Genomic DNA, 27,798 nt, shown 5'->3' on the forward strand with positions numbered 1-27,798 from the left:
AATCCCAGCACTCAGGAGGCAGAGGCAGGCAGAGTCCGTGAGTTTGAGGCCAGACTGGTCTACAAGAGCTAGTTCTAGGACAGGCTCCAAAGCAACACAGACAAACCCTGTCTTGAAAAGAAAAAACGGAGGGGGGGGCTGAGCCATCTTTCCAGCCAAGAATTTATTTTACTTTTATTTATTTTTTAAATATTTATTTATTTATTATGTAAAGTGTTCTGCTTGTATGTATGTCTGCACTCCAGAAGAGGGCATCAGATCTCATTACAGATGGTTGTGAGCCACCATGTAGGTGCTGGGAATTGAACTTAGAACCTCTGGAAGAGTAGCCAGTACTCTTAAACTCTAAACCATATTTTCAGACCCTATTTTTGGTTTTTCGAGACAGGGATTCTCTCTATAACCCTGGCTGTCCTGAACTTTCTTTGTAGACCAAGTTGGACTCAAAGTCAGAGAGATCCTCCTGCCTCTGAAACCTGGAATTAAAGATGTGTACCAACCACTCACTGCCTGGTTAAGATTTTATTTTTTAACTATGTGTATACATGTGTCTCTGTGTGTATGTGCACTTGAGTGCAGATGTCTTCAAAGGCCTGAAGAGGGCGTCAGATTCCCTTGGAGCTGGAGCTGTGAACCACCTGACATGGATTCTGGGAATTTAACTCAGGTCCTCTTCATGAGCAGTATTTGCTCCTAACCACTGAATCACCCATTGCTCCAGCCTGATTTTTTTTTTTTTTTTTAAAAATCGGGTCTCAGGTAGCTCTGTGACCTCACAATTGCTATAGAGCTGAGGATCACACTGAGCTCCTGATCCTCTTGCCTCTATCAGCTACAGACTTGGGCCCACACAGCTGAGGCTGTATTTTGTATGATGTGTATGAGAGAAATGTGTTCATTGTTAAAGATCTGAGGCTTGAGAGGATGTGGGGTGTGTGTGTGTGTATGTGTGTTTCTGTGTGTCCATCAGAGAGACGAGTGGGAGTAAATTAGACATAATTTAGCTCTAAAGATCCATCCAAAGCCTGAGTGGTTCTTAGGGTCAGCCAGACACCCAGTTATACCTGAATCTCATTCAGACCACTTCTTACCTAAGCTGTGGTGAGGATGTTGGTCCAAGAGGCGACAGAGCCGCAGGTAGGGAGGTCACTGAGAGCCCGTTTCCTTGAGAGCATGTTTCCTTGAAGATTCCTGAGCTCAGGAAGCAGGGTAGAAAATGAAGGAAGAAGCCGAAGGCAGGCCCAGACCAAGTGTGTGACTCACTTTATTCTGCCAGCCAATCAGTTCAGTGGTGTCAGTGGGATGAAGAATTAGGGGAAGCCTGCCTGCCAGCTCCGGTGAACGGGTAGGGCACCTGAGGCCAGGAAGCTAACTCTTTGGGTGGAGCCCCAACCCAAGGTCACCAGAAACACTCCTACCTAAGCAGGTCAATCCAGGCCCCACTGGGCCCACCTAAAGCTGCGCCCCTCTGAGGGAAGAACCAGGCCTGGGGTGGCAGAAGATTAAAGAATCCTAATCCTGGTCTAAAGGGAAGGAGGGCCCTATGCAAGATTCCAGCATTGTCCTCAGGAACCCAAACTTCAACAAGATGGACCCAACTCCAGTGAGCCCCATGACAGAAAGCCCCAGAGCTGATTACAAAAGACACTAGTCTGAGGGACACACAGGGGATCAGATACCACAGGTACTCCTAGAGAGGAAGACTGGATGCCTAGCCTGCTAGGAGACTGCCTGTAGTTCTCTGGGTTTTTGTTTGTTTTTTACTTTTACTCTTTGGGGGCCTGGCCCCCAGCTCCCAGATGAACACATGGAGATTTATTCTTACTTACGAATGCCCAGTCTTAGCTTGGCTTGTTTCTAACCAGCTTTTCTAACTTAAATCATCCCCCTACCTTTTGCCTCTGGGGTTTTACCTATCTTTATTCTAAATCTCTTTCTTTCCTTCTTACTCTGAGGCTGGCTCTGTTGCTGGGTGGCTGGCCCCTGGCGTCGTCCTCTCCTCCTTCTGTTGATTCTGCCTGGCAGCCCCACATGCCCCTCTCCTGCCCAGCTATTGGCCATTCAGCCACCGGGTGTTTTAGGCAGGTAAAGTAACACAGCTTCAGAGTTAAACAAATACACCATAAAAGAATGCAACACATCTTTGCATCATTAAACAAATGTTCTCCAGCATAAGCGAATGTAACACATTTTAATAGTCCACAAGACGTGCCTGCCTTCTGAAGCTACCACAGCTGAGAGGAAGGTAGACATGCCTTTCTCCGAGGAGCCCTTAGTCTGGTGGAAGCCAAAGGCCGCAGCTCTCATAAGAGAGCCTGGAGTCCCAACTTCTGCACTGAAATTCACCCCTCTCCGCCCAACTCCTCACCAAACAGCTGACTACGTAGCCAAAGGAATGACTAGTCACCTGGGATGTCTGCCTATTTATTGCCTTTCAAGGCGCAATCACTACTTCACAGGAGGACGCCGAGGCTTCACGTTGACATCATTGCTTACTCAAATGCCAAGATCACTGGCTAGTTCACTGGCTCCTTCCACTTTACCTGTGCCCAGGAAGGCCTTGGCAGCAGTTGACTGTGTCACCAAAGGTTCTGTGACTCACGGCAAGCCAAGGAAGAGGTAGCTCTTTCAGTTATGCTCCCTCCATGAGACTTTAATGCCTAGAGCTCCCCTTTCCTTGTCCCCTGTGGACAAAGGGCTACAGAGGTCCTGCCCTAGAGGCCACATTGACTATGAGACCTCAATTCAGTGCTCAAGGCACCTTCTAACTGAGTCACCACAGAGAAAGCTATTCTGGGCAGGGTTATGCCCAGGGTGAGGGTCACTGCTGCTCTTCCAGGTCAGTCTGTGGCCAAACTGTGACAGAAAGGAAACAGACCGCTCCTTCTAGAAAATACAATGTTCCTATTGGAACCCAAAAAGCTGAAGGTGACTTCCCTGGTGCCCATGCTCCAGGCAGGGTATTTATTCCTGGGTGTGACCTCACCACCAGCCATCTGGGGTTGCTGCTTCTCACCCCTCCTGTTCCCGTCCTCTCCAGCTGTGCCATTGTAAACTGCTCCAGAATATTCCTCCTCTCAATGACAAACAGGAACTGTAGGTGCCCAACCCAAAAGAAGACTCTCATTACAGATGGTTGTGAGCCACCATGTGGTTGCTGGGAATTGAACTCAGGACCTCTGAAAGAGCAGCCAGTGCTCTTAACCGCTGAGCCATCTCCCCAGCCCAGGAAGAAGGCCTGCTCTCCATTGCTGTCTTCTCATATTCCCTAGGGATGACCTCAGACCTGTTTGTGGGTCAACCGCATCAGGGGACACTGCTTCCTGGACCTTTCACTTAGCGGTTGCGATGTATGGTGTTGCCACCAGCTTGCTGTAACTGAGACAACAATCCCTCCTGGATGGAATGGCAACAGGGCAGTCGTTCCCTTGGTGTCACGGGAACCCGCCTCCCTCCAGAAGTAGGGGAACAAATACTGCATCTATTTTATCCTGAAGTTGTACCAACTGTGACTGAGCATCATTTTCTCCAGGACGCATTCATTTCCTGGTCACCAAAGACAAGAGCAAGCGTCTGGAGTAGGGGACATTTGTCTTCCTCAGTCTGCACCTGCTCACTATGCCTCAGTCGTGAGGCACACAATGAGCCCCACATGATGGAGAGAGTGCCACTCTGCCTGCTCCCTGCCCAGGCCAACTTCACCTCAGGACAGGCAGCACTTCGGCAATGACTTCCCTCCATCTTGTTTGGTGTTAGGCGGTACTATTACCTCATGTGGTGTTGACATGCCCAGGTGTACCTACAAGGGTAGTAAAGCCAAGTCCCCGAAGAACAAGCAGAAGGTGTGTGCATCCACCTTCTGTAGCCATGCCAGCTGGACACATCTCCAGGGAGCACAAGATGTCTCATCACTGCTTCCCACACCGTCTCAGCTCCTGTGGTGCCACCTTTCTCCTCCTATTAAGCCCCTCCCACAGGCTGATGCGGTCTCCTGTAGCAAGCAGGACCCTGAGCTATACTATAAGCCAGATGCTCCCACACAATCTCACTCTATCCTGCGACTGCGCAGTGTCTTACTCTACAGCTAGGACACTGACACACCCCTCCTGGACAGTTTGATGGCTGTTGACGTGCAGTGGTCAACTCGGGTTCCTACAGTAAAACCAATCTATCAAAATTTCTGGAGGTGCTGCTGGGGACAAAACCCAGAACCTCTCACTCACCCCATTACCAAACTACAACCCAGTCAGACTCCTGCCATACTTGATATTCCGGTACTTATTTTTGTTGTTCTGATGGATGAACTCAGAACCTCACAAATGCCAGGCAAGCACTCTACCATGGAGTAGATCCCCAGCCATGTAGTTCCATTCTGTAGGTGAAGAAGCTAAGGTTCAACAATTAGTGTAGGAGCTATGTGTGTCCAACCAAGGCACTTTCAGGAATGGGCCATGCAAGATAATGGACCTGCCTACCCTTGGAGTTCCACCAGAGGATAAGAACAGCAAAGCTCTGGGTATAAAAATTTATTATACGTTAAAAGAATATTACCACTAACGAATGCAGACAACTGAGGACAAGTAGGACTGGCTGGAGGATGGCTAACTCTTTGGAAAGTGAACAGGTTTAAGTGGCTGGGAGCCTCACATGACTCTGGCTGATTGGTGATCAGCCAAACAGGACTTGTGCCAAATACCACAAGGCATCAGGGCATCAAGAATCCACAATGCCTTTCCTATTGGATCTGGGTCTTCAAGGCTGGTACACCCAGAAACAAGCAAAGGGGCTTCCCATAGTGGCCCAGGCTGTTCTGGAGTCGCAGCAACACCACTGTATGCAAGACGTTTAATTGGAGGATTTCCACAAACTATACCTGCCTGACCTTCGAGCCACACAACTCAGTGAGATACAAAACATTAAGTTACAGGCCGTGGGAAAAGAAGGCAGCAGAGTCAGTGACACCTTCCGATCCAGGTGGTTCCGTGGGTAAGGATGGGGAAGGTTAGACCAAGCCCCTCATCTCAATGTACAAATTACTCTGATTGATATTAAATTGTATTGAAAACAAAATAGACTAAAAAGCAAACACTACTCTATGTGGGGTGGAAGTGGAGAATGAGTCCTTGAAGCAGATGGAGGCAGCCAGGGAAGGCTGTGGCTATGGCCCTGCTGGTCACTCTCGCTGTTCCATCTTTACTTTTGGTGGCCGAAGGAAGGTCCGATTCTTTTTCTCCTTCTTTCCCTTTGTATTTGCCTGGAAATTTCGCCAACTGTCCACTCGACCATCCCGGCTTTCCTGAAAGAAAACAGAAAGTAAATCAATCCAAGGTGAGGTCACTAATGAGCAAAGAAGGGGCTGAGCCTGTCCTGCCGCCAACTGCTCTTCCGTGACCCAGCCCTAATCAGCCCACTGCAACAATCCAAGAGGAGAGCAGATCAGAGCCTCTCCTATCTCTAGAGACCCGGGAAAACTTCACAACACCCTCTCCAAAGAGGACACAATGGGTGATGTCATGATATTATCGTGACTCTATTTATTTGGGGCCTCGTGGCGGGCGTTCCAAACAAATTCCTTCTGTTTCTACTGCTGAGCTACACACTCCCAGAGCTGGCTTATTACTTTGTTTGGTTTTTAAAGACTGTGTAACAGTCCTAGCTGTCCTGGAACTCATTCTGTAGAACAGGCTGGCCTCAAACTATGAGATCTCCTGCCTTTGGCTCCCGAGTGCTGAGCCACCACCACTTGGTGCATGCATGCATACGTGTGTGTGTGTGTGTGTGTGTGTGTGTGTGTGTGTGTGTGTGTGTGTGTTAGATAGCATTTCAGGTGGCTAGCCTGGAGCTCACTCACCATGTAGACCAAGCTGGCCTTAAACTTCAGAGATTTGCCTGCCTCCACTAGAGTGCTAAGACTAAAGACATGCCCTATCATGCCTGGCCCCTAGCTTGTTTCTTCTGACCCTTACAAACAGCTGACTACAGCATGCATTAAAGAGGACTGTACAATGATGAGAAGTTAACTAGCTTTCTCAACCATGCAGCTAGCTCAAAGTATAGCCACTCTTTCTTCACCATGTTGCTGTTGCCCCCCCATAACTTCAACAAGATGTCTCTAAGCCAGGTAATCACTGGCCACAAAGATCTCTATTATCAAATGGGCTACTCATTTTCCCTTTTCATAAAGCTGGACAGAAACAAAGTCAAATATTATGGTTCAGCAAGCTCTACCCTGAATCCTAAATCCTATAAAAGATAGACCAAATGCAACCCAGAACTGTGTAGGGCACTAGAAGAGCAATCAACACAGTTCAAAAACTACAAGGTGGGCTGGTGTAGTGCACATACCTGCGATCCCAGCACTTTGGTGGCGGAGGTAAGAGAATCATCAAGAGTTCAAGGCCGGACTAGGGCTACATAGTGAGTTCCAAGATAGCTGGGGCTACAAAGTAAGACTGTCTCAAAAACCCAAAACAAAATGCCAGAAGTCTCTCTGCAAAATGAATAATTGGGTCACAAGAATCTGTTTCCAGCCGGGCGGGGGTGGCGCACGCCTTTAATCCCAGCACTCGGGAGGCAGAGGCAGGCGGATCTCTGTGAGTTCGAGACCAGGCTGGTCTACAAGAGCTAGTTCCAGGACAGGCTCCAAAACCACAGAGAAACCTTGTCTCGAAAAACAAAAAAACAAAACAAACAAACAAAAAAAAGAATCTGTTTCCAGTAGTTTCTGGGAGTGTACACTTTAATCCCAATATCTGGGAAGCTGAAGCGGGATGATCAGGAATTCAAGGTCATTATCAGCTACATAGTGAGTAGACTGAACTATTTGAAAACTTGTCTCAACCTCAACTCCCTGCTCCCCAAAAGAAGCTATTTCCACAAATCTTTGTCCTCTAAGTAGGGTACTACTTCATATTACCTCTGAATTCATTCTTCTTGAGCTCATTTGGTAGCTGTGTCTATTGGTGCCCTTGTCAGGGAAAGAGTTATGAAGGCCAGGCAGCCCCAGACCCTGCTTCCCCAGTACCTACTCTTGCCCACACACCCTGGTTCCCTGTCTGCCTCAGAAAGTCCTGGAGCACCCAGGAACCAAGCTTCCTTATTCTGGAATGACCCATCTCAGCTACTCACCTCAAAGTTTTTCTGCCATTCCCTTTCTCGCTTGGCTTTTTCTTGCGCTTCAATCTCCTCTTCTCTTTGCCGTTTCCTAGGAGACACAGCAGAGTAGTCTTTACCCAATGCTCACAACGCGTTACCACATGAGCTAAGGCACAGCTACACAGGAGCACACACAGAGCCTGAGCCAGCAAATGCCAAGGCTTCATCCTAAAAATGCCTCATCATGCAGATGACAAAACTCAACCTAAAATAACATTTCCTACAAACTCAACTGGCAAAATATAATTACTCCAGTCAACAATACAAAATACAGAAGTCAAATTGACCTTAATATGTCCTTTTGTCTTTTCTGAGTCAAGGTGTCATGTAATTCAAACTAGTCTTAGACTTGCTACTCAGCCAAAAATAGTCTTCAACTGCTTTTTCTTCTGCCTCCACCTCCCAAGTGCTGGGATTAGGAGTGTGTGCCACCACAACTGACAACCTCAACCCTTCTGACTAGAGGAAAGCATACTCGAGAACAGTAGCGTGTTAAAGTTATTCCCTTACAATCCTACCTAGGCATCACAGCTGCAGCTACAAGGCCCAGAAAAGATGCTGGTCTCAAAAATTCTACTGCATTCCAGAAAGGAAGAAAACACACTGCACTCCTCAATAGAAAGGAACTCCCTACGGGACAGGTGTAGCTAGTATTTCCCAAAAGTCTGCCGTGTCTTACCGCTGACTGGCTCAGCCAGCCTGTCTCGTGTGTGCTAGGGAGGAGCTCCACCACTGGGCTGTCCGCCTGCCTCTCCAGTTTCTCGTAAATGAGGCACTACCAATTCATTAGGAAAATCCCCCGAGGCCTGCACTAGCTAATCCGTACACTTAGCTGAAGCTAAGATGAATACAGGGATGTGTACCTTTCGTGCATTTCTAAGATGAATACAGGGATGTGTACCTTTCGTGCATTTCTTTGGCTTCTCTCTCTTTTCTCTTAATCTCCAGCTCAGCAAACAGTTTCATGGTCTGTTTGTAGACTGCCTGTTTGAACTGCAAGAAAATAAAAGTAAACATTTCACATCACTGAAATTAAGTGATCACATGACAGCCCTAAAGATCACAACTGGGTAATGCAATGTCTGCAGGGAGACGCCATTACACTGTCTTTTCAGGGAGAAATGCCACCTGCCTAGGAGACCTTTCTTTCTTACTAAGCAGACTAGAAACCTGGTTCTGGGAGAATGCACATAAGTACTTAGGCCACTGAGATTCTGCAGGTGCTCTTCTGAAAATCCCCCAGGATTAACTTCTACTCTCCTTTCCACAAATATCTTATAATTTTGATTTTGTGGCATGAACCAAGCTGACTCTTACATAGCTGCCTCCACTCACAACTGCAAACCTGTTTTAAGGGACTAAACATAAAAATCCATAATCCCCAGACTTCCTTATAGCTAGGTTTGGCCATGTGAGTCAGAGTTCAGTCAATGTACTCATACACAATGTCTAGGATATGTTTAGAAGGAGTGGCATACTCCTTCTTCTTCCTTTATTCTGTTGTCTGGCAGATGATATGAGACACCCGGTCAGGAAGATGGGGGCCACATCCTAGTTACCAGAGCCATAGAAGAGCCAAGACCTTGAAGGACACATGGTGCAGAGCTTCCACACCAGCAGCCCCCGACCCAAGACTACTACACAGGATAGAATATGTTCTACCTCGAGCAAGACATTTTGTGCCTCTGTAACCAGTTCACCTTACACTCTAAGACATACTAATGGGAAAAAACACAGCATTACATAGAAAATATAAAGGTGGAACTGGAGAGAGAGCTCATTGTTTAGGCGCACCAGATGCGCTTCCAGAGGACCTGGGTTCAATTCACAACTTCCTGTGACTCCAGTTCCGGGGGATCTGATACCCTCACACAAACATACATGGTGGTAAAACACTAATTCATATAAAATAAATGAATAAATCTTAAAAAAAAAAAAAGAAGATACAAAGGCAAAGAGCCCTATTGGTTTTTACAGTACAGAAGATAAAACCCAAGCGATGAAGTAAAACCTCTACTACCAAGTCAAACCCACGGTCTACCTAGAGCCTTTCAGTTATGTTAAGTATTGTTACAGCAGAGGTTATTATTAGACTTTATAAAATTAAAGAAAAGTAAATGGGTGAGAGAGATGGCTCAGCAGCTAAGAGCCCTGGTTATTCTTCCAGAGGACCCGGAATACCCAGCTCACAACTCTCTGTAACTCCAAGATCTGACACCCTCACACAGACAAACATGCAGGCAAAACACCAACGCACATAAAATAAAAACAAATTAAGAAAGAAAGAAAGAAAGAAAGAAAGAAAGAAAGAAAGGCAAGTAAACGCCTTTAATCCCAGCACTTGGGAGGCAGAGGCAGGCGGATCTCTGTGAGTTCAAGACCAGCCTGGTCTACAAGAGCTAGTTCCAGGACAGGCTCCAAAACTACAGAGAAACCCTGTCTCGAAAAACCAAAAAAAAAAAAAAAAAAAAAAAAGGAAGGCAAGTAATGCTAAGTGACCAGATCATACTACACAGTTGTGGGGTGTTTTGGAGACAGGGTCTAACTATGTGGCACAAGCTGGGTTCAAACTCAAGGCAATCCTCTGCCCTCAGTCTCCCAGCTGCTGGGATTACAGGCATGTGCCAGCACACCAAACTCATGACAGTTTCATTCTTTTTTGTTTTGTTTTTATATCCAACCAAAGTTTTCCCTCCCTCCTCTCTTCCCAGTTCCTCCCTCACACACTCCTCCTCCATCCACGCCTCCTCCACTGTTTCTCTTCAGATACCGATCAGCCAGCCATGGTCTATCAAGTTACAGTGAGACTAGGCACCTCCTCTCACTCTCTTTTTTAAAATGTATTTATTTTATATGCATGAATATGTGTGTGCATCATGTGTGTGTGCACTGCCCAGAGGTCAGAAGAAGGCATTGGATCCCCTGGAAATGGAACTCTCTTTGTAGACCAGGCTGGCCCCAAACTCACAGAGATCTACCTGTCTCTGCCTCCCAAGTGCTGCGATTAAAGGCGTGCATCAACACTGTCTAGCTTTTTTAAAGATTTATTTTTAAAAATGTGTTGCATATAGGTTTGTACACATGTGAATGCAGGTGTCCATCAAATCCAAAAAAGGATGTCGTCACTTGGAGCTAAAGTTGCAGGCAGTTGTGAGGCACCATGTAGGTGCTGGGAACCAAACTCAGGTCCTCTGCCTGAGCAATACATACATGCTCTTCACCAGTGAGCCACCTCTGTAGCCCCAACCAGCCATGAGTTTTTCAGAAACTCGTGTTTAGAGTGTTTTCTTCCCAAACAGAAATTTTGAGTTATACGTCAAAGTACAGAATAATCCATCAAGAATATATAATAGGATCATGTACTAAAATCAGAGGCACTGAGCGAAAAACAACACAGGAGGAAAAGAGAAATGGAGGAGGTCCAAAACTTCTCTTCAATACTATCAGCTGCTAGGAGCTGCTCAGTAAAAATAATGCTGACAAATTTTAATAAGAATAACAACTGAGTAAAGGAACGTCTAATAAATACTTCAATATATTTATGTGTGTATGGTGCACGTGGAGGCCTAAAGTTGACATCAGGTATCTGCCTCGATCGCTCTCCACTCTAATGAGGCAGTCTCTCACTGAACCTGGAGCTCACCACTTCCTGCTAGTCTATATGCATGGGCAGCCTGTAAATGTTGGTTCTGTCCATATAGGCTTTCCTGTCTTAAGTTGATGAGAACAACTCTTCCTCAAGAGGGCATCAGACCTCATTACAGATGGTTGCTGTACACCAAATGGTTGCTGGGAATTGCACTCAGAACCTTTGGAAGAGCAGGCAGCACTCTTAACTACCAAGCCATCTCTCTAGCCCTTAGCATGCCTCTAGAGCTCTAGATTACAGACAGCACCATGCCTGTCCAACAAGTGCTCTGAGCAGCCGAGCAGCTCTAAAGCCCTAGATTCTTAAACATGTACTAGGGTTCCTATGTATCTCAAAAGAAATTAAAAACCATAATTAAACATAGTACTTTGCACATGTGGCTTCTAAAATAATCAAGCACAAACTCCATTAGATGCACATACGATAGGCAGTGGAAGGAAGGAAGGAAGGAAGGAAGGAAGGAAGGAAGGAAGGAAGGAAGGAAGGAAGGATGATACTAGTCAGGAATCTGGTATGTGTGTGGTCCCATTGATCTGTCAGCCTAGTGGTGGAGATGGGTCGGTGGGTAAGAGTACAAGCATGAGGACCTGAGCTAAAATCTCCAGCACTCTTATTATAAAAAGTTAAATATGCCTGTAATCCAAAGCTTAGAGGCAGAGACAGCACACTCAGTGGGGCTTGCTGGCCACCAGCCTAGCTCCAGCTTGTCAGTGAAAGACTCTGACTAAAGAGAATAAATGGAGCCGGGCGGTGGTGGCGCACGCCTTTAATCCCAGCACTTGGGAGGTAGAGGCAGGTGGATCTCTGTGAGTTCGAGACCAGCCTGGTCTACAAGAGCTAGTTCCAGGACAGGCTCCAAAACCACAGAGAAACCCTGTCTCGAAAAACCAAAAAACCAAAAAAAAAAAAAAAAAAAAAAAAAGAGAGAGAGAGAGAATAAATGGACATTGCTAGAGCAGACACCTCCTCTGGCTTCTACACATGTGTACACACATGTACACACACTATGCATGTAACACAGACACAAGATAAACACACCTACACACAGAATGAGTGGGGATAAATGAATGTCCACTTACTCGCTTTAAGTGAGGCCTTTCTCTTCAACCCACCAATCACACATGAAAGTTGTTTCCCAATAACTCACCAGTTCAGGATCATCTTCCTCTACATTTGTAGGCTTTCCTTCCTTCTTGAGTTGTTTTTTTCGCTCTTTAACCTAAAAAGAATTTTTTTCCGTCAGCAATGAGCACTCACACTTTCATAGTCACTGAGCTGTACATATGTGCACTTTTCCATAGGCACCTGCACTGCCAATTATAACAGCAACAATACATTTTAATAGAAAACACTATAAAGCAACTAAGAAGACTAGGAATTGTGGGTCCTTCCTCTAACTTCATCTAAGTCCACTCTAGCCTGTACCCACAGCCAGCACTATTGAGAGACAAGCAGCAGAGATGTTGCCCCTAACTCATAAAGGCCGAGCCACAGCCAACAGCCTTAGACATGGTGCTTATGGTCACATAGTTACAGCAAAGAAGGCACATTTGCCAAGCTTTAGGAGGACCTAGGAAATGTATGGCATTTTAAGCATGAAAGGGATTTCTGAAAAGTACATTCTTGATCGTTTCCACTGTGAAACTCCAGAAACCATAATTTTCACATCAAACTACTGGATACATGCATCACTTTGGCCACTACTGAACATAATAATAATAACAACAACAACAACAATAATAAAAAATTCACAAGAGACTGTCACTACACCATAAGTGACCTATGAGAGTATCACACAGCCAAGTGCCTATCAGGTTCAGAAAAACTTTACTGCCACCGTGTGGTCAGGAATTCTAAGGACGATTCCTTACAAGCAGACTTGAACGCACTAGTGTGCACTCTTCTAACCTCTAACAGGGCTGACTCTACAAGTGCCATGTGCAACACACCAGCAGGACCCAGTTACACACCTTTCCTTTCCTGACTTTTCTCCTCACCATCTTCATCTAAAATGGGTTCATCTTTATTAGTACTGCCTATAAAGCTCCATTTCAAATCTCAAAACTCTTCAAAACAAAGACGGACTCCTGGTCCACCCACCACTGAAATCACTCTTGTAAAAGTCTTGAGATTCTCGCTCCATGGGGAAAAGAAAGAGGACTTTCTAGGTGAGCATGGTGCATGTTTGTGATCCTAGCAACTGGATATAGAGAAGGATCAAAAAGTGCAGGGCCAGGGGCTGGAGACAGGGCTCGGCAGGTAAGAACATTTACTGCTCCTACAAAGATCCAAGTTCAGTTCCCAGCACCCACCCAGAGGCTCACAACCATTCGCAACCATAGTTCCAGAGGATCTGACACCTTCTTCTGATCCCCCTGAGCACCAGGCATACCCATGGCGTACACACATACATGTAGGCAAAACACCCATAAACATAAAAGAAATGTATCTAGCCGGGTGGTGGTGGCGCACGCCTTTAATCCCAGCACTCGGGAGGCAGAGACAGGCGGATCTCTGTAAGTTCAAGACCAGCCTGGTCTACAAGAGCTAGTTCCAGGACAGGCTCCAAAACCACAGAGAAACCCTGTCTCAAAAAACCAAAAAAAAAAAAAAAAAAGATTTAAAAAGAATTTAAGGTCAGCCTCAGGTCAGTTAATTCAAAGTCAGCCTGGATTGCATAGGACTCTTTCAAAATAAAATAACCCAACCAAAAAAGGAAGAAGAAAAAAAGTCTTTCCATCGGATGCAATGGCATACAACCCATAATCCCATGGCTCAGAAGGTCAGGCAGAAGAGTAAGAATTTAAGGCCAGTCCAGGCTGTTTTAAAGTTTAAGGCTACTCTGTACCCCCAGCAAGACCCCATTTAAAACATACAAAAGCTTTAACTTAGTTTATTTCAAAAGAGTCTTCTGAGTTTTGTTATTAACTGAACACGTGCCGCCTCCTGCTTTAAAACCCACTCAGAGCTCCTGGACAGCCTCTCGCTTCCAAACCTTTCATAACAACTAAAGGAAACCCAGGGAGTCAGCACTGCCACAGCCCTGCTGCTTCTCCACTCTCACTGCAGCAGCAAGGCAACGTGAGAGTCCAAAGTGGCCATCCACACAACACCGGACTGACAGTGCCAGTGGGTGTGGCAGTGTCCTACCCACTTCTCACCCTGACTCTTCTCTCAGGAAAGAACGCTACTTTTGGCGCTATCCGTGAGCATTAAAGTGGTCACTAGCTGCCTGGTCAGTACTGCTAGTTGCATATACCCTTCTACACGGTGCCCACAGCTTGCTGTTACTTCCTGTAAACACAGCAGCACTAGAAATACTTACAGTGTGTTCCACGTATTCTTTTCCTGCCTGAATTACATCCAGGGCCCTCTTCTTTTGTTCCTGATCCAGTAGCAACTTGTAAGCTTTGTCCACAGCTAATGCAAAACATTGAAGTTAACTGTTTCTGCAAATACCCTCTCAAAGTCTGAGCTATACTCAGGCAGTGTAAATGGACTTGCACTGTCTAAAAACATTCCCTACTTTGTTACATTATTTACCATTGTTAAACTCATTTTTTAAAAAGCATACAACCATAGCAATGACCTTAAAAGTCTTAGGAAAAAATATTAAATATACACTCAAGGCTAAACACACCATGTCTAAATATAACACATTGACAAAGTACTTCCCGCTTTACTTATGTTCAGAGAAAAAAAGATCCTATGCAGTAAAAGTATACTCGCAGACATGTAAGTTTCAACTAAGCAAAGTTAAGGTGCAGTTTCTTTTCAGTGCTGGGGATTGAACCCAGGGCCTCAAGCATGCTAGGCAAGCACTGAGCTACATGCCCAGCCCCCAAGGATTACTTCTTTAAACATTCTGCTTAAATGGCTGCTTTACTGAAATCCACAGCTTTTCCACAACTAGTTACTCCTTAGCATTGACAATATATTACTCAAAAGCAGGTAAATTTACAAATACCTTCAAAAGCCTTCTGTGCTCTGTCAGCATCATCTTGATTTTTATCAGGATGCACCAATATAGACAACTACAAGGAAGAGAAAAGTCAGGCTCACCAACAGTTTATTGAAGTGACTTGAACTCTTCACACGCACCGGTAAATAATAAGCAAAGCATGAACTTCTTATTAGAAAACCCCCACAGGGAGGCAGAAGCAGGTGGATCTCTGTGAGTTCGAGGCCAGTCTGGTCTACAAGAGCTAGTTCCAGGACAGGCTTCAAAGCTACAGAGAAGCCAAAAAAACCAAAAAAGAAAAGCACAGGGACACAAACTCTAATGCTGATCCCGAAGCACCAGCATCACAGTCCTGACACGTGACCTAACTCCAATCACTGCTAGCTCTCAGACCTTGAGCAGCTCTCAAGTTGCTTCACTTCAACTCTTTACTTTGGCTTCCTGCTCTATCACTGAAAAAATACAAAGTACCTACATCGTTTGGACAAAACGAACAATGCAAGTAATTAGCATAAGCAGAATATAGGGGTCCCATTCTTGAAATCTCAACACTGAGGAGAATTAGGAGTTCAGGGCTAGCCTGGGCTAAAAGTGAGACCCTGTGGAATAGGTAGGAAGAGAGGAGAAAAATAAGAGGAGAGAGAAAAGGGAGAAGAGGGCAGAGATGACAGGAAAAAGTAAATGGAAAAGAGAAACTGGGGGGATGGAGAGATGGCTCAGTGGTTAAGAGCATTGCCTGCTCTTCCAAAGGTCCTGAGTTCAATTCCCAGCAACCACATGGTGGCTCACAACCATCTGTAATGAGATCTGGCGCCCTCCTCTGGCCTTCAGGTATACATGGAGGCAGAATGTTGTATACATAATAAATAAATCTTTAAAAAAAAAAAGAGAGAGAGAGAACTGGTAAGGGGAAGGGAGAGGCAACAAAGAAAAAGAAAGGAAGTGAATGAATTTGCACACAAACATCCATGGACAAAGGTTAGTATATACAAAGTATCAAGACATCCATTGAAAGCCTTCTGTATGTAATACCTGATTTAAATATTTGGAAACATTTACCAAATAAGGTAAAATAGACACAGAAAGGTCCAAAGCACTTGTTCAAGTGCACACTGCTCCTAAGTAAGAGAACAAATTAAAACTAAAGTCACATGTGCTTTTAACTATGAGGCCATCTAAATAGTCAGAACTGTAACTCAAGTCTGCAGCTACAGGAAAAGTCTAAGGACTGAAATGCTTGTTATATTAGGAACAACTGTTAAAGGACTGTATTGGAAAACAGACCTTGGGAAAAAGGAGGAGCACTAAGCAGATCAGAGCTCAGGAAGAGTAAAACCAGAAAGTTATATAATGGGAAATGACCGAGCAGGCAGAAACAAAAGCCATCTTAGCTTGCTGGGAGACCAGAGGTAACCATGAGTCAGCAGTGTGGAGAAACCTGCTGCCCTGGAGGAAGCCCTGGATATCGGTAAGACAGCTGTGCAGAATTGGAGTATTACAGTCTGATGGAGGAAGGTTATTGGCTAATAAAGAAACTGCCTTGGCCCATTTGATTGGCAAGCCTTTAGGTGGGTGGAGTAAACAGAATAGAATGCTGGGAGGAAGAGGAAGTGAGCTCAGATGCAAGGCAGCTCCTCTCAGAGACAGACGCCATGCTCTCCTCTCCAGAGCAGACGCGATAAAGCTCCGACCCAGGATGGACGTAGGCTAGAATCTTCCCGGTAAGCGCACCTTGGGGTGCTACATACATGAACAGAAATGGGCCAAGCAGTGTTTAAAAGAATAGAGTTTGTGTGTCGTTATTTTGGGGCATAAGCTAGCCAGGCAACCATGAGCCGGGCTGTGGGAAGAGGCCCGCAGCCCCTACTACAGATGGCGCCCAGACATGGGGCACTGAATCTACAGAAAGCCTGAAAAAGCTTGGGAAAGAATAGAGTAAAGCGTTTTTTTCTTGGTAGCAGCAATTTCTTGGGTCTGCTCTGCTTGCTAGATGCAAGCAAGTACTCTCATCTAAGAGAGGCTTCCTGACTCAGCTTCAGCTGTGAAACCTTGCAGCTCATTTAAGAGGTCCTGCCACGAAACACTTAAAACAGTGTTGGTGAAAAGCTGAAGGCATGCTTTTCGGTTTTCAGCCGTAGCAGGAAAAAAGTTGTGCTGTTTTAAAATGCCGGCTTTCTGGGCCGTCCTGCCAGGGCAAACTCTGACTGTTTGAGGCAGGAGGGCCGACTACAGAGAGAGGACTTGATTGTTGTCTGTGGACATAATGCTGCAGTTTGCTTGTTGGCAAAGACCTTGAAACGCCACAGAGTTGTGGTGATAAACATGGCTACAGCCGGTACCTCAGCCATGAGGCTGGAAAGCTAAGGAATGGCTGGATCCAGCCGTCAAAGCCACGACTTTCATCCTACTGATATTGCTTGGTAAATTAAAGACTCATTTGGTCAGAAAAAGAGAGAGATACAGTAAAGAGAGATTCAAAGACAAAGAAAACTTTAAATGATTTACAGTGTGTTTAAAAATATATACAGGCTGAAAATTAAAGTTCTTAAAAGTAAAATAAGGAAGAAAGAGAGTAATTGGGTGTGGTAGTACACACCTTTAATCCCAACACTTGGGAGGCAGAGGGAAATTTACCTCTGTGACTTCAAGGTGTGGTAGCACACACCTTTAATCCCATGCCTGGAAGGCAGAGACAGAAGGATCTCTGAGAGTTCAAGGACAGTCTGGTCTACAGAGTTATTCCAGGACAAAGATATACAGGAAATATAAAACAAAAGTAAAAATAAACAAAATAGAGTTAAAATAAAGCTGCACAAAGATGGAAAATACACAGAGAATCTTGATACTGTATGCTATTATGCTCTCTTTGAATTGTTTTAATGCTGAGAAAGGAGCAACAGATGCTAAAAGATATTTGTTTATAAATGCTGCTGAACTAATCCAAGATAGATATTTTCAAAATACCTCGACTTCAGAATTTGGATCTAAGGATATGATACTTTGGAAAAGAGTTTCTTCTTTTGTTTTCACAGAGGATGAGACTCTTTGGATTGCTTCTTCGATCCCAATATGGTATGATAGACCACGTCCTCCTGAAGGGTTGCTGTGAACACCTTCAAAAAATTACTTTGCTCAACTGCCGACTGAGAGGAACCTAGCACACAGGTTATACCATGAAAGACTTGATTAACAGCGCCCCCATTCAGCAGGAAGCAGTTTGGAGAGAAAAAACTGCGCCCATGTTCCCATATATTGTTTATAAATGTTCTTTTACATTTAAAGGGAGAGATGATATAGGTATGAATAATTTGCATTGCTATAGATTTTAAGGTCAATTTTGTTATATGTATATGTATTTCTGACCTTGATTAAGGTATTGTGATTGTGTAGTTCACTTAAAAATGTAATGTATATAGGTTGTTAATGGATAATTATCAATAATAGTCAAGTTTGTAGTCATGTTAGTTAGATTTTCTAGATGTGCATGCATATATTTCAGATAGGCATTCATCATATCTTTCAAAGGCTAGAGAATATGGTATTTTAAATGTTTTAATAACTTAGGGTTTTTCAAGACAATGAGACACTCTGCTCCTGGCAGCACCAATCTACTTCAAGAAGAAGAAGATGGGCATCGAAGAGGATCCTTATGGAGTTTGATAGCTATTTGGGCAAGAAACTGCTCTTGCCTGGACTATTGTATAAACTGGACACAAAGAACCCGCAGAGAGAGGACTGCTGAACTTGCCTAAAGGTGAGATGATCTTTTGGGGTTCCTGATTCATGAAAGAGACATGAATTCATGCGAGACATTCTGCAGGACACAGCAGATAGTGACTGAACTGCCTTTGAAATTTTCTGCTTCATGGAAATGTCTGCTGGAAACTATGGGCCTGTAGGCCGAAGATGGATGCCCCAACGGTACAGAGAAACTTTGGGTGACTGTCAAGGCAGCGAGATGTCTCTGTCATTTCTAGAGTTTGAAAGTTGCTTATTTTTTGTTTGCTTAGGTAATATTATATCCTTCTGGAGTCTTTGATGGAGTTGAAGAATAGATAGATAGTTATAGTTTTCCTTAGTTATGATAAAGATAAAGTAGATGTAAATATTGTAACTGTAATTCTTATTTGATAACTGTTTTGTTATATGTAATTTTGCTATGTTAACGTTAAAGCCTTCCTTTTTTTTTTTTGTTTAAACAGAAAAGGGGAAATGATGGAGGAAGGTTATTGGCTAATAAAGAAACTGCCTTGGCCCATTTGATTGGCAAGCCTTTAGGTGGGTGGAGTAAACAGAATAGAATGCTGGGAGGAAGAGGAAGTGAGCTCAGATGCAAGGCAGCTCCTCTCAGAGACAGACGCCATGCTCTCCTCTCCAGAGCAGACGCGATAAAGCTCCGACCCAGGATGGACGTAGGCTAGAATCTTCCCGGTAAGCGCACCTTGGGGTGCTACATACATGAACAGAAATGGGCCAAGCAGTGTTTAAAAGAATAGAGTTTGTGTGTCGTTATTTTGGGGCATAAGCTAGCCAGGCAACCATGAGCCGGGCTGTGGGAAGAGGCCCGCAGCCCCTACTACAACAGTCAGCACTGGCCAGGTCCAATTCAAATGTGAAAAGCATGAAGAGATAAGGAAAGAACTTATGAAAGCCAAAAAAAAAAAAAGACAGTGGCACGAATCAGAAGCCAGAGAGCTATTTCATAAGTTACATTAAGTCAGGTATTTCTTTTTTTTTTTTTTTTTTTGTTTTTTCGAGACAGGGTTTCTCTGTGGCTTTGGAGCCTGTTCTGGAACTAGCTCTTGTAGACCAGGCTGGTCTCAAACTCACAGAGATCAGATATTTCTTTTTTAAAAACGTCTTGCATTATTGGGTTGGGGAACATAAACACAAGCTATGGTATGTGTGTGGAGATCAGAGAACAATTTGCTGGAGTCAGGTCTGTCCTTCTACCATGTGGGTTCCTAGGATCAACCTTAGGTGGTCAGGTTTAGCAGCAGGTACTGTCCTCCTAGCTACTTAAGTACACCTTTAATCCCAGTACTCGGAAGGCAGAAGCAGGAGGATCTCTGTGAGTTTGAGGCCAGCCTGGTCTACAGATCGAGTTCCAGGACAGGAACCAAACCTATAGAGAAACCCTGTCTCGAAAATTCAAATAAATAAATAGATAATTATATGAAAAAGAAAAAACAAAAAAGAAAACTCACTATATCCACAGAAAGATCTACACATGGTACATTAGTTAATTTTCTATGTCACCACACATACATGTCACTAAAGCCTTAATTTTCAAGGGGTGGCAAGTTAAATTTTGGCCCAAAATTTAATTGACAAATCCTCAAAAATCTCATCTAGGATGTAGCTCAATTGGTAGAGTGCTTGTCTTACTGTATATGAAAACCTGGGTTCGAGGTTCATGCCTACGATCCCAGAACTCAGGAGGCAAAAGCAGAGGATCATAAGCTCAAGGCCATCCTTGGTTACCCAGGGAAAATTCAGGCAAGTCTAAGCTCCACGAACCCCACCACCACCAGCACCAAAGAAACAGAAGGCTCACACATTAGCGAGAGCAGCAGCACTGTACCTGCCGAAACCTCTTTTTTATTTCTTCATCTGTCACTTCAGGATCTATCTGGAGAACCTGGAAGAACCAAGATCAAAAGTGTAAAGCTGAGCATGGTGACCCATATCTGTCCTCTCAATCCTAGGAAGACAGAGGCAGAGAGATGGTAAGTGCAGGGCCAGCCTTGGTTACAAGCAGAACATTCTCAAAACAAACAACAGCAGCAGCAACAAAAAAAAAAAAAAAAAAACATAAAACCAGGGAGTGGGGTAGGATTATTCCTAGACTTCTACCACATAAGCACATAAGGAAGATCAGGAATCAAGGTCATCCTTGGCTATATAACAAATTCAGGGCCAGTCTGGGCTACAGGAGACACTGTCTCAAATAAACAAATAAACAACAACAACAAAAACAAGAGGGAGAGGATGTGTGTGTGTATGTGTTTTGTATGTGTCTGTGTATATATTTATGTTTGTATCCCCCCCGCTCTCCTACTACAAGCCTTCTGTCCCCCACTTCTGTTCTGAGCAATATAACTAAATCCATTAAGTAAAACCAGGTGAAGTGATATACGCTGAATCTCATAGTCCAGAACACAGTGTCAGAGTTCAGAGCTCACCTGGAACAAAGAAGAGAGTAACCACACACAAGGAGTAGGTAGGCAGAGTGCGAGAGCCCACGTAGGGTAAGAAGGGTATTCACACAGAACAAGTAGCCTGACACAGAGTGCCAAGAAACAACTAGGAGGCCAAGGCCAAAGCCAGGCTGCCTAGCACATTGTGTCGGAACCCACGTAGGGTAAAGATACCAACATGGGCTCAGCACAGTGCCTCACACCTATAATCCCAGTATTTACAAAGTTGGGTAGAATGGTCATGAGTTACAGGCTGACCTAAATAAAGAGAGATCTGACTAAAAAATAAAAAACGGGGGGCTGGAAAGATGGCTCAGTGGTTAAGAGCACCAGCTGCTCTTACTGAGGATCTGCGTTCAATTCCCAACACCCACATGGGAGCTAACAACTGTCTGTAACTCCAGTTCCAGGGCACCTGACACCTTCACACTAATGTACATAAAATGAATTTAAATAAACTATTAAAAAAAAAAAAACGGGCCGGGCGGTGGTGGCGCATGCCTTTAATCCCAGCACTCGGGAGGCAGAGGCAGGCGGATCTCTGTGAGTTCGAGACCAGCCTGGTCTACAAGAGCTAGTTCCAGGACAGGCTCCAAAACCACAGAGAAACCCTGTCTCAAAAAAAAAAAACAAAAAACAAAAAAACAGGCTGGAGAGACAGCTCAGAGGTTAAGCACATGCACTGCTCTGGAAGAGGAAGAGTTCAGTTCCAAGCCACCTGTAACTCCAGCTCCAGGGAATCCAACATGTCTGGCCTCCATGGACACCTACACTCACACATGCAGAGATTCACACATAGACCAATACAAATAATTAGAAGTAAAAATAGTGGCTGAAGAGATGGCTCAGTGGTTAAGAATGTTTGTTGTTGCAGGGCAGTGGTGACATACACCTTTAATCCCAGCACTCAAGAGGCAGAGGCAGATGGATCTCTGTGAGTTCAAAGCCAGGACTATACAGAGAAACCCTCCCTGTCTCAAAACAAACAGGAGAGAGAGAGAGAGAGAGAGAGAGAGAGAGAGAGAGAGGCCAAGCTAATACCTAGTATGCACAATGGTAAAATGCTTAACTGATATTTAAAATCCTCTTGAGTTTGATTCCCAGCATCAAAGAAAGAGAGAGAGAAATGGCACAGTGTTCAATTCCCAGCACCCACATGGTGGCTAGCAACCACTTGGAACTTCAGTTCTGACCCCCTCTTCTCGATTCCATGGGCACTAGGCATGCACATAGTACACATATATACATGCAGGCAAAGCACACATATAAATTTTAAAAAATTTATTAAATAATCAGTGTATTTGGAGGTTTGGAGGATCACCACTGAGGGCAGTGCCAGAATCTCTCTACCTCCCTTGATGGGTAGACGAGGGAAGACACACTGTCAGTTTGCTGTAATTTGAGGTGAATGACCTGATTTTTTAATCACATAAGAAAGAATAGTGATTCGTGACAATAGGAAATGTTCAGAGCCTGGCATGGTGGGTGGTGCACACTATGCTCCCAGCACTAGGAAAGGTGAGGTAGGTGGATGGCTGGGCTGAGCCACTCTGAGCCACACTGAAAATATGTTCAAAAACAGAAAGTGCATTCGCTTACCTAAAGTCTCATGATCTTCATTCTGTTCTTTCTCAATATTTGGTATCTTTTATTTTCACGTAACAAGAAAGTTTTAACAAAGTTTTTGTTTTGTTGTTGTTGGTTTTTTTTTTTTTTTTTTTTTTTTTGGTTTTTCGAGACAGGGCTTCTCTGTAGCTACGGAGCCTGTCCTGGAACTAGCTCTTGTAGACCAGGCTGGCCTCGAACTCACAAAGATCCGCCTGTCTCTGCCTCCCGAGTGCTGGGATTAAAGGCATGCTCCACCACCGCCCGGCTTGTTGTTGTTTTGAAACAGGATCTCACTGATGCCCTGGTGGCTAGACTGGCCTCAAATCTGTAGGGCTATTCCCGCCTCTGTCTACCAAGTGCAAAGAGAACAGGCTCCCTGGCATTACATGTTTTTTAAATCATGGATCCTAAATTTAGCGAGCTCAGCTATGTCTCTATATTCAAAATAAATCCTTGTATATTAGAATATTGGAGAGAACATTTGCCAAGACAAAGTCTATCTCGTTCTCTTTAACAAGCTATCTTGCTAACCCTACTCACAACAAAATCAAGCAACTTCAAAGACAACCTACCGACCATACAAATTCCACCACTTTACCACTTTTTTCATCCCCAACAATGTAACTTGTGTGTATACTGTAACATAAATCTGCTTCCAAACCACGTATGATGACTTATACCTATAATCCTAGCACTTAGTTGCCGAGGCAGAAGAACCACAAACAGTCTAAGGCCAACCTGGGATATAAAGTGATCTCCAAGCCATAGTGGGCTACAGTAAGATCCTGTTTCAAAAATAAACAGCTAGGTGTGGTGGTTCATTTCTACAATCTCTGCATTTGGGAAGTTGAGGCAGGAGGATCTGGAGTTCAAAACCAACACTGAGTACATAAGACTGTCTCAAAAAAAAAAAAATATATATATATATATATGTACATACGTAAGTCTGTATATATGGAAAGCTATCAATCACAGATGCTAGAGCAACAACATAATAAACACATGTTGTGTCTGCATACATAAAAACCTCTCCACAGATGCTTCAGTGACAATACACACACACACACACACACACACACACACGTAACACTACATACATGAAAAGTTCTCCACTATGTACTGCAGCGACAACATAATACACATACACACACCTAACTCAGCACACATTAAAAGCTCTCCACAGATGCTGCAACGACAACATAATAAACACACACACACATAACTCTGCACACATGAAAAGTTCTCCACTAAGCTGGGCGGCGGTGGCGCACGCCTTTAATCCCAGCACTTGGGAGGCAGAGGCAGGTGAATCTCTGTAAGTTCGAGACCAGCCTGGCTACAAGAGCTAGTTCCAGGACAGGAACCAAAGCCACAGAGAAACCCTGTCTCGAAAAACCAAAAAAAAAAAAAGAAAAGTTTTCCACTAAATGCTACATAGACCATCCACTCACCTCAAATGGATTCAGATTAAAGTAAGAAGAACCAGGACGAGTCAATCTTTCAATCTGATTTTTGGACGTAAGAACTGAATCTCTCTTCTCTATTTGTTTCACCTGAAAGTAAAAGGATCAATAATTCCATTAGTAAAAATAATAAGCTGAATGGCTACTTTAACATAATACTGGAGCTGGGCGGTGGTGGGCACGCCTTTAATCCCAGCACTTGGGAGGCAGAGGCAGGCGGATCTCTGGGAGTTCGAGGCCAGCCTGGTCTACGAGAGCTAGTTCCAGGACAGGCACCAAAGCTACAGAGAAACCCTGTCTCGAAAAACCAAAAAAAAAAAAAAAAACAAAAAAAAACATAATACTGATATGCCCAGCCAACAACTATTTGTATCGACCATGTATAAGACACTTTACTACACACAACAACGATCACAGCAGCCCAACTAATTTTACAATAGCAGTTCAGATCTCCAGCATACGTGTAAAAGCTGAGCATGGGCACACACACCTGTAACCTCAGCGCTCACTGGACAGCCAGACTAGCCAACTGGTGAGTTCCAAGTTCAGCGACAGACATTGTCTCAAAAACACAACATGGGCCGGGCAATGATGGCACACGCCTTTAATCCCAGCACTCGGGAGGCAGAGGCAGGCAGATCTCTGTGAGTTCGAGACCAGCCTGGTCTACAGAGCTAGTTCCAGGACAGGCTCCAAAGCCACAGAGAAACCCTGTCTAGAAAAAACAAAAAAAAAAAAACACAACATGGATGGTGAAAGATGCATGACACTGACCTCTGACTGCCACACACCTGTGCCCATTATGTGCATACATGTACACATATATACCCTACACATGAATTTTTAAATTTGCATGTATTGTTTTTGTTAACAATTCTACTTGGCAGGTATTATCATTACCCCCATTTTACACATAGGAAAAATAAGGTTTACAGAAACCATGGTTGCCAATTACCTAACTTGTGAGAAATTTACCCTAACAGCTTTACTCCCAATCAGACATCAAGATTCCAGATAATAAACACAGCCATGCCAGGTGGTGGTGCACACCTTTAATCCCACTCAGGAGGCAGAAGCAGGTGGATCTCTGGGAAGTTTGAGGCCAGCCTAGTCTACAGAGGAGTTGGAGGACAGGCTTCAAAGCTACACAGAGAAACCCTGTCACAAAAACAAAAACCCCGGGTTTGATTCTTGACAAAAGAATAAAGCTGGGTGTGGCGGGCTCATTCCTGTAATGCTCGTGTTTGGGAGGCTGAAGCAGGAGGATCACTACTAGTTCCAGGCAGCCAGCACTGCAAAGTGAGTGAGGCAGTCTAGACTTCACTGAGCACTTGTCTTACAAATAGAAAGACAGGGCTACAGAAGGTGTGATTTGATTTCCAACATCAACTATTAATACTATTGCAAAGTACAGGCATTCTTTCTCTGCTTCCAGCCTAAAAGATGTGCCCTGCCCAGCCCACATTCTCCACCAAAATGGATTGAAATCCCTCAGTAGTGAGAGGAAAACAAAAAAGGCAACACTGTCGGGGGGGTGAGTACTACATAACAAGTACTATTATAAACGCAGGAGATAATGGCTCGAATCCCAGCACTTCGGAGGCTAAAGCAGGAAGGGTCCAACTGAGTTAATAGGAGACAATGACTTAAAAGACAACCGCCTCAGCTGGGCGGCGGTGGCCCACGCCTTTAATTTCAACACTCGGGAGGCAGTGACAGGTAGATCTTTGAGTTCGAGGCCAGCCTGGTCTACCAAGTGAGTTCCAGGACAGGCTCAATTTGCAAGCTGCTTTCTTCAATCGTCGTGAAAACTCTTGTAACATCAACTCCCTCTTGTTATACACATGGCAATTGGTGTCTTGAAAGACTGCAACAACAGTTAGACTACCTTGCAAGACGTCACTGAGGGCCTCTGACGCCAAACGAGGTGCTTTTATTCAGTTTATCCATTCATTTATTCACTGACTATAGGCTAAACACCCGCCATGCACTTGGCGCTAGCGATGCAATCGGAAACAAGGCTCAGACCCAGTCCACACCTGTCCTGATACCAAGCTGTTTCCTGAAGAAAGTCGCAGAAGCAAGTACATATGCACCTTCTTAAGGTTCGCCATGCTAAAGATTGGGGGGCTGTCATATAACGCATTCGTGTCACGATGAACAGAACTCAGCACTGGTAAACCGCAGAAACTGCCACTCACACACTCACGGCAGAGGAATGGGAAAGGCCTCCCTCCTGTTTACAAATAAAAGCAGGTGCGCCGCAACTCCGTCTCCGCCAGGAAGGTGCCAACCTCCGCCGGTCGTAGACTCCACGGCCTGCCGGCTGCAGCAACGCAAGCTCACCGGTCTCTCTCGGGTCTGAGTCCACAGGCCCGGCCGCCCCGCCGCGCTCCGGGGACCTCAGCAGCCACAGTGGCGGCAGCGCACGCACCCCGCGGCCGGTCCGTAGTCCCCAGGCCGGACGGCGCGGGCCAACGGTCCCAGGAGGCGTCCCGCTGCCCCGGGCCGCTGCGGACGGAGCCGGGGCGCGCTTTCCGTGAGGCCACCAACCTTACTCCGAGCTCACCTCACTATAGAAGGTCATAAATGCCTCCTCTGTGCTGCCTCCGCCGCCCGAAGGCCCTCTCTCTCCCGAAGCCGCCATTTTCCCCAGCCTGCCTGCACGTGACCGTTCTGCGCAAGCGCAGCTTCACGTGACCGTTCCAAGCCCGCCTTCCCGGACCGCCTCCGCCGCCAAGCTGCTCTTAAAGGGCCCTAAGACCCTACCTGATTTTATTTTGTTTTTATTAATTTTTTTATTTTTTGAAACAGGGTTTCTCTGCATCGCCCTGGCTGTCCTGGAACACGCTCTGTAGACCAGGCTGCCCTCGAACTCAGAGATCCGCCTGCCGCTGCCTCCCGAGTGCTGGGATTAAAGTTAAGGCTCAGCTGGTCAATGCTCCTGTTGCCAAGCCTGCCGACCCCGGGACCCACAGAGTGGAAGAAAAAAAAAAGCCACTCCCAAAAGTTGCCGCCTGACTTCACACGTATGCTACAGCCAGCCCATGCAAACACACCACACACACTTTTGTGGTTGTTTCTGCTTTTTGAAAAATGGTCTCTACATATCCCGGGCTCCTGGAACAAACTGTAGATCAGTTTGGCCTCGAACTCATAGAGATCCAGCTGCCTCGGCCTCCCTAGTGCTAATAGGCATGTGCCACCATGATTGGCCACATAAAATTTTTAGTAAAAACAAAAAATTATTCTTGCTGGGTAGTGGTGGCAGATGCCTTTAATCCCAGCACTGGGGAAGTAGAGGCAGGTGAATCTCTTGAGGCCAACCTGGTCTACAGAGTGAGTTCCTACACAGAGAAACTGTCTCAAAAAAAATAGATAGATAGATAGATAGATAGATAGATAGATAGATAGATAGATAGATAGATAGATAGATAGATAGATAGATGATAGATAAAATTATTCTTTTAAAAACCACACTTGGTACTCACTAAGCAGTTTCCTTCTCCCCCAGTCTCTGTCAAAAAGGAATCTGTTATCTCCGGCTATTTGTCTATTCTGGACATGTCCCATGGAGGGAAATACGATACCTTTTCTATTTAGTTTTTTCATGTAGCACATGTTATAGTCCATCCAAAAGGAGCCTACATAAGAATATACTCCATTTTATGACTGCATCAAATTCCACAAAAGTATGTTTATGCTACAATTTGTTTATTCCTTCAGCAGTTTAACATTTGGGGTAGTCTCACCTTTGAACTA

The 27,798-nt window shown here is 44.9% G+C and overlaps 1 protein-coding gene across 1 annotated transcript; it reads right to left on the reverse strand.

Moving 5' to 3' along the window:
• Positions 1-4,513: 4,513 nt before the first annotated feature.
• Positions 4,514-26,700, reverse strand: Dnajc8 (DnaJ heat shock protein family (Hsp40) member C8). The gene is made up of 9 exons (XM_057783741.1): positions 26,606-26,700; positions 24,025-24,126; positions 20,350-20,406; positions 14,772-14,838; positions 14,130-14,224; positions 11,952-12,023; positions 8,057-8,148; positions 7,129-7,204; positions 4,514-5,296 (listed from the first exon to the last, which is right to left on the reverse strand). The coding sequence occupies exons 1-9, from the start codon at positions 26,681-26,683 to the stop codon at positions 5,174-5,176; spliced, it is 762 nt and encodes a 253-aa protein (XP_057639724.1). The 5' UTR covers positions 26,684-26,700; the 3' UTR covers positions 4,514-5,173.
• Between the last annotated feature and the right edge of the window lie 1,098 nt (positions 26,701-27,798).

Source organism: Chionomys nivalis, chromosome 11 (assembly GCF_950005125.1).
Source record: "Chionomys nivalis chromosome 11, mChiNiv1.1, whole genome shotgun sequence".
Classification (NCBI taxonomy): Eukaryota; Metazoa; Chordata; class Mammalia; order Rodentia; family Cricetidae; genus Chionomys; species Chionomys nivalis.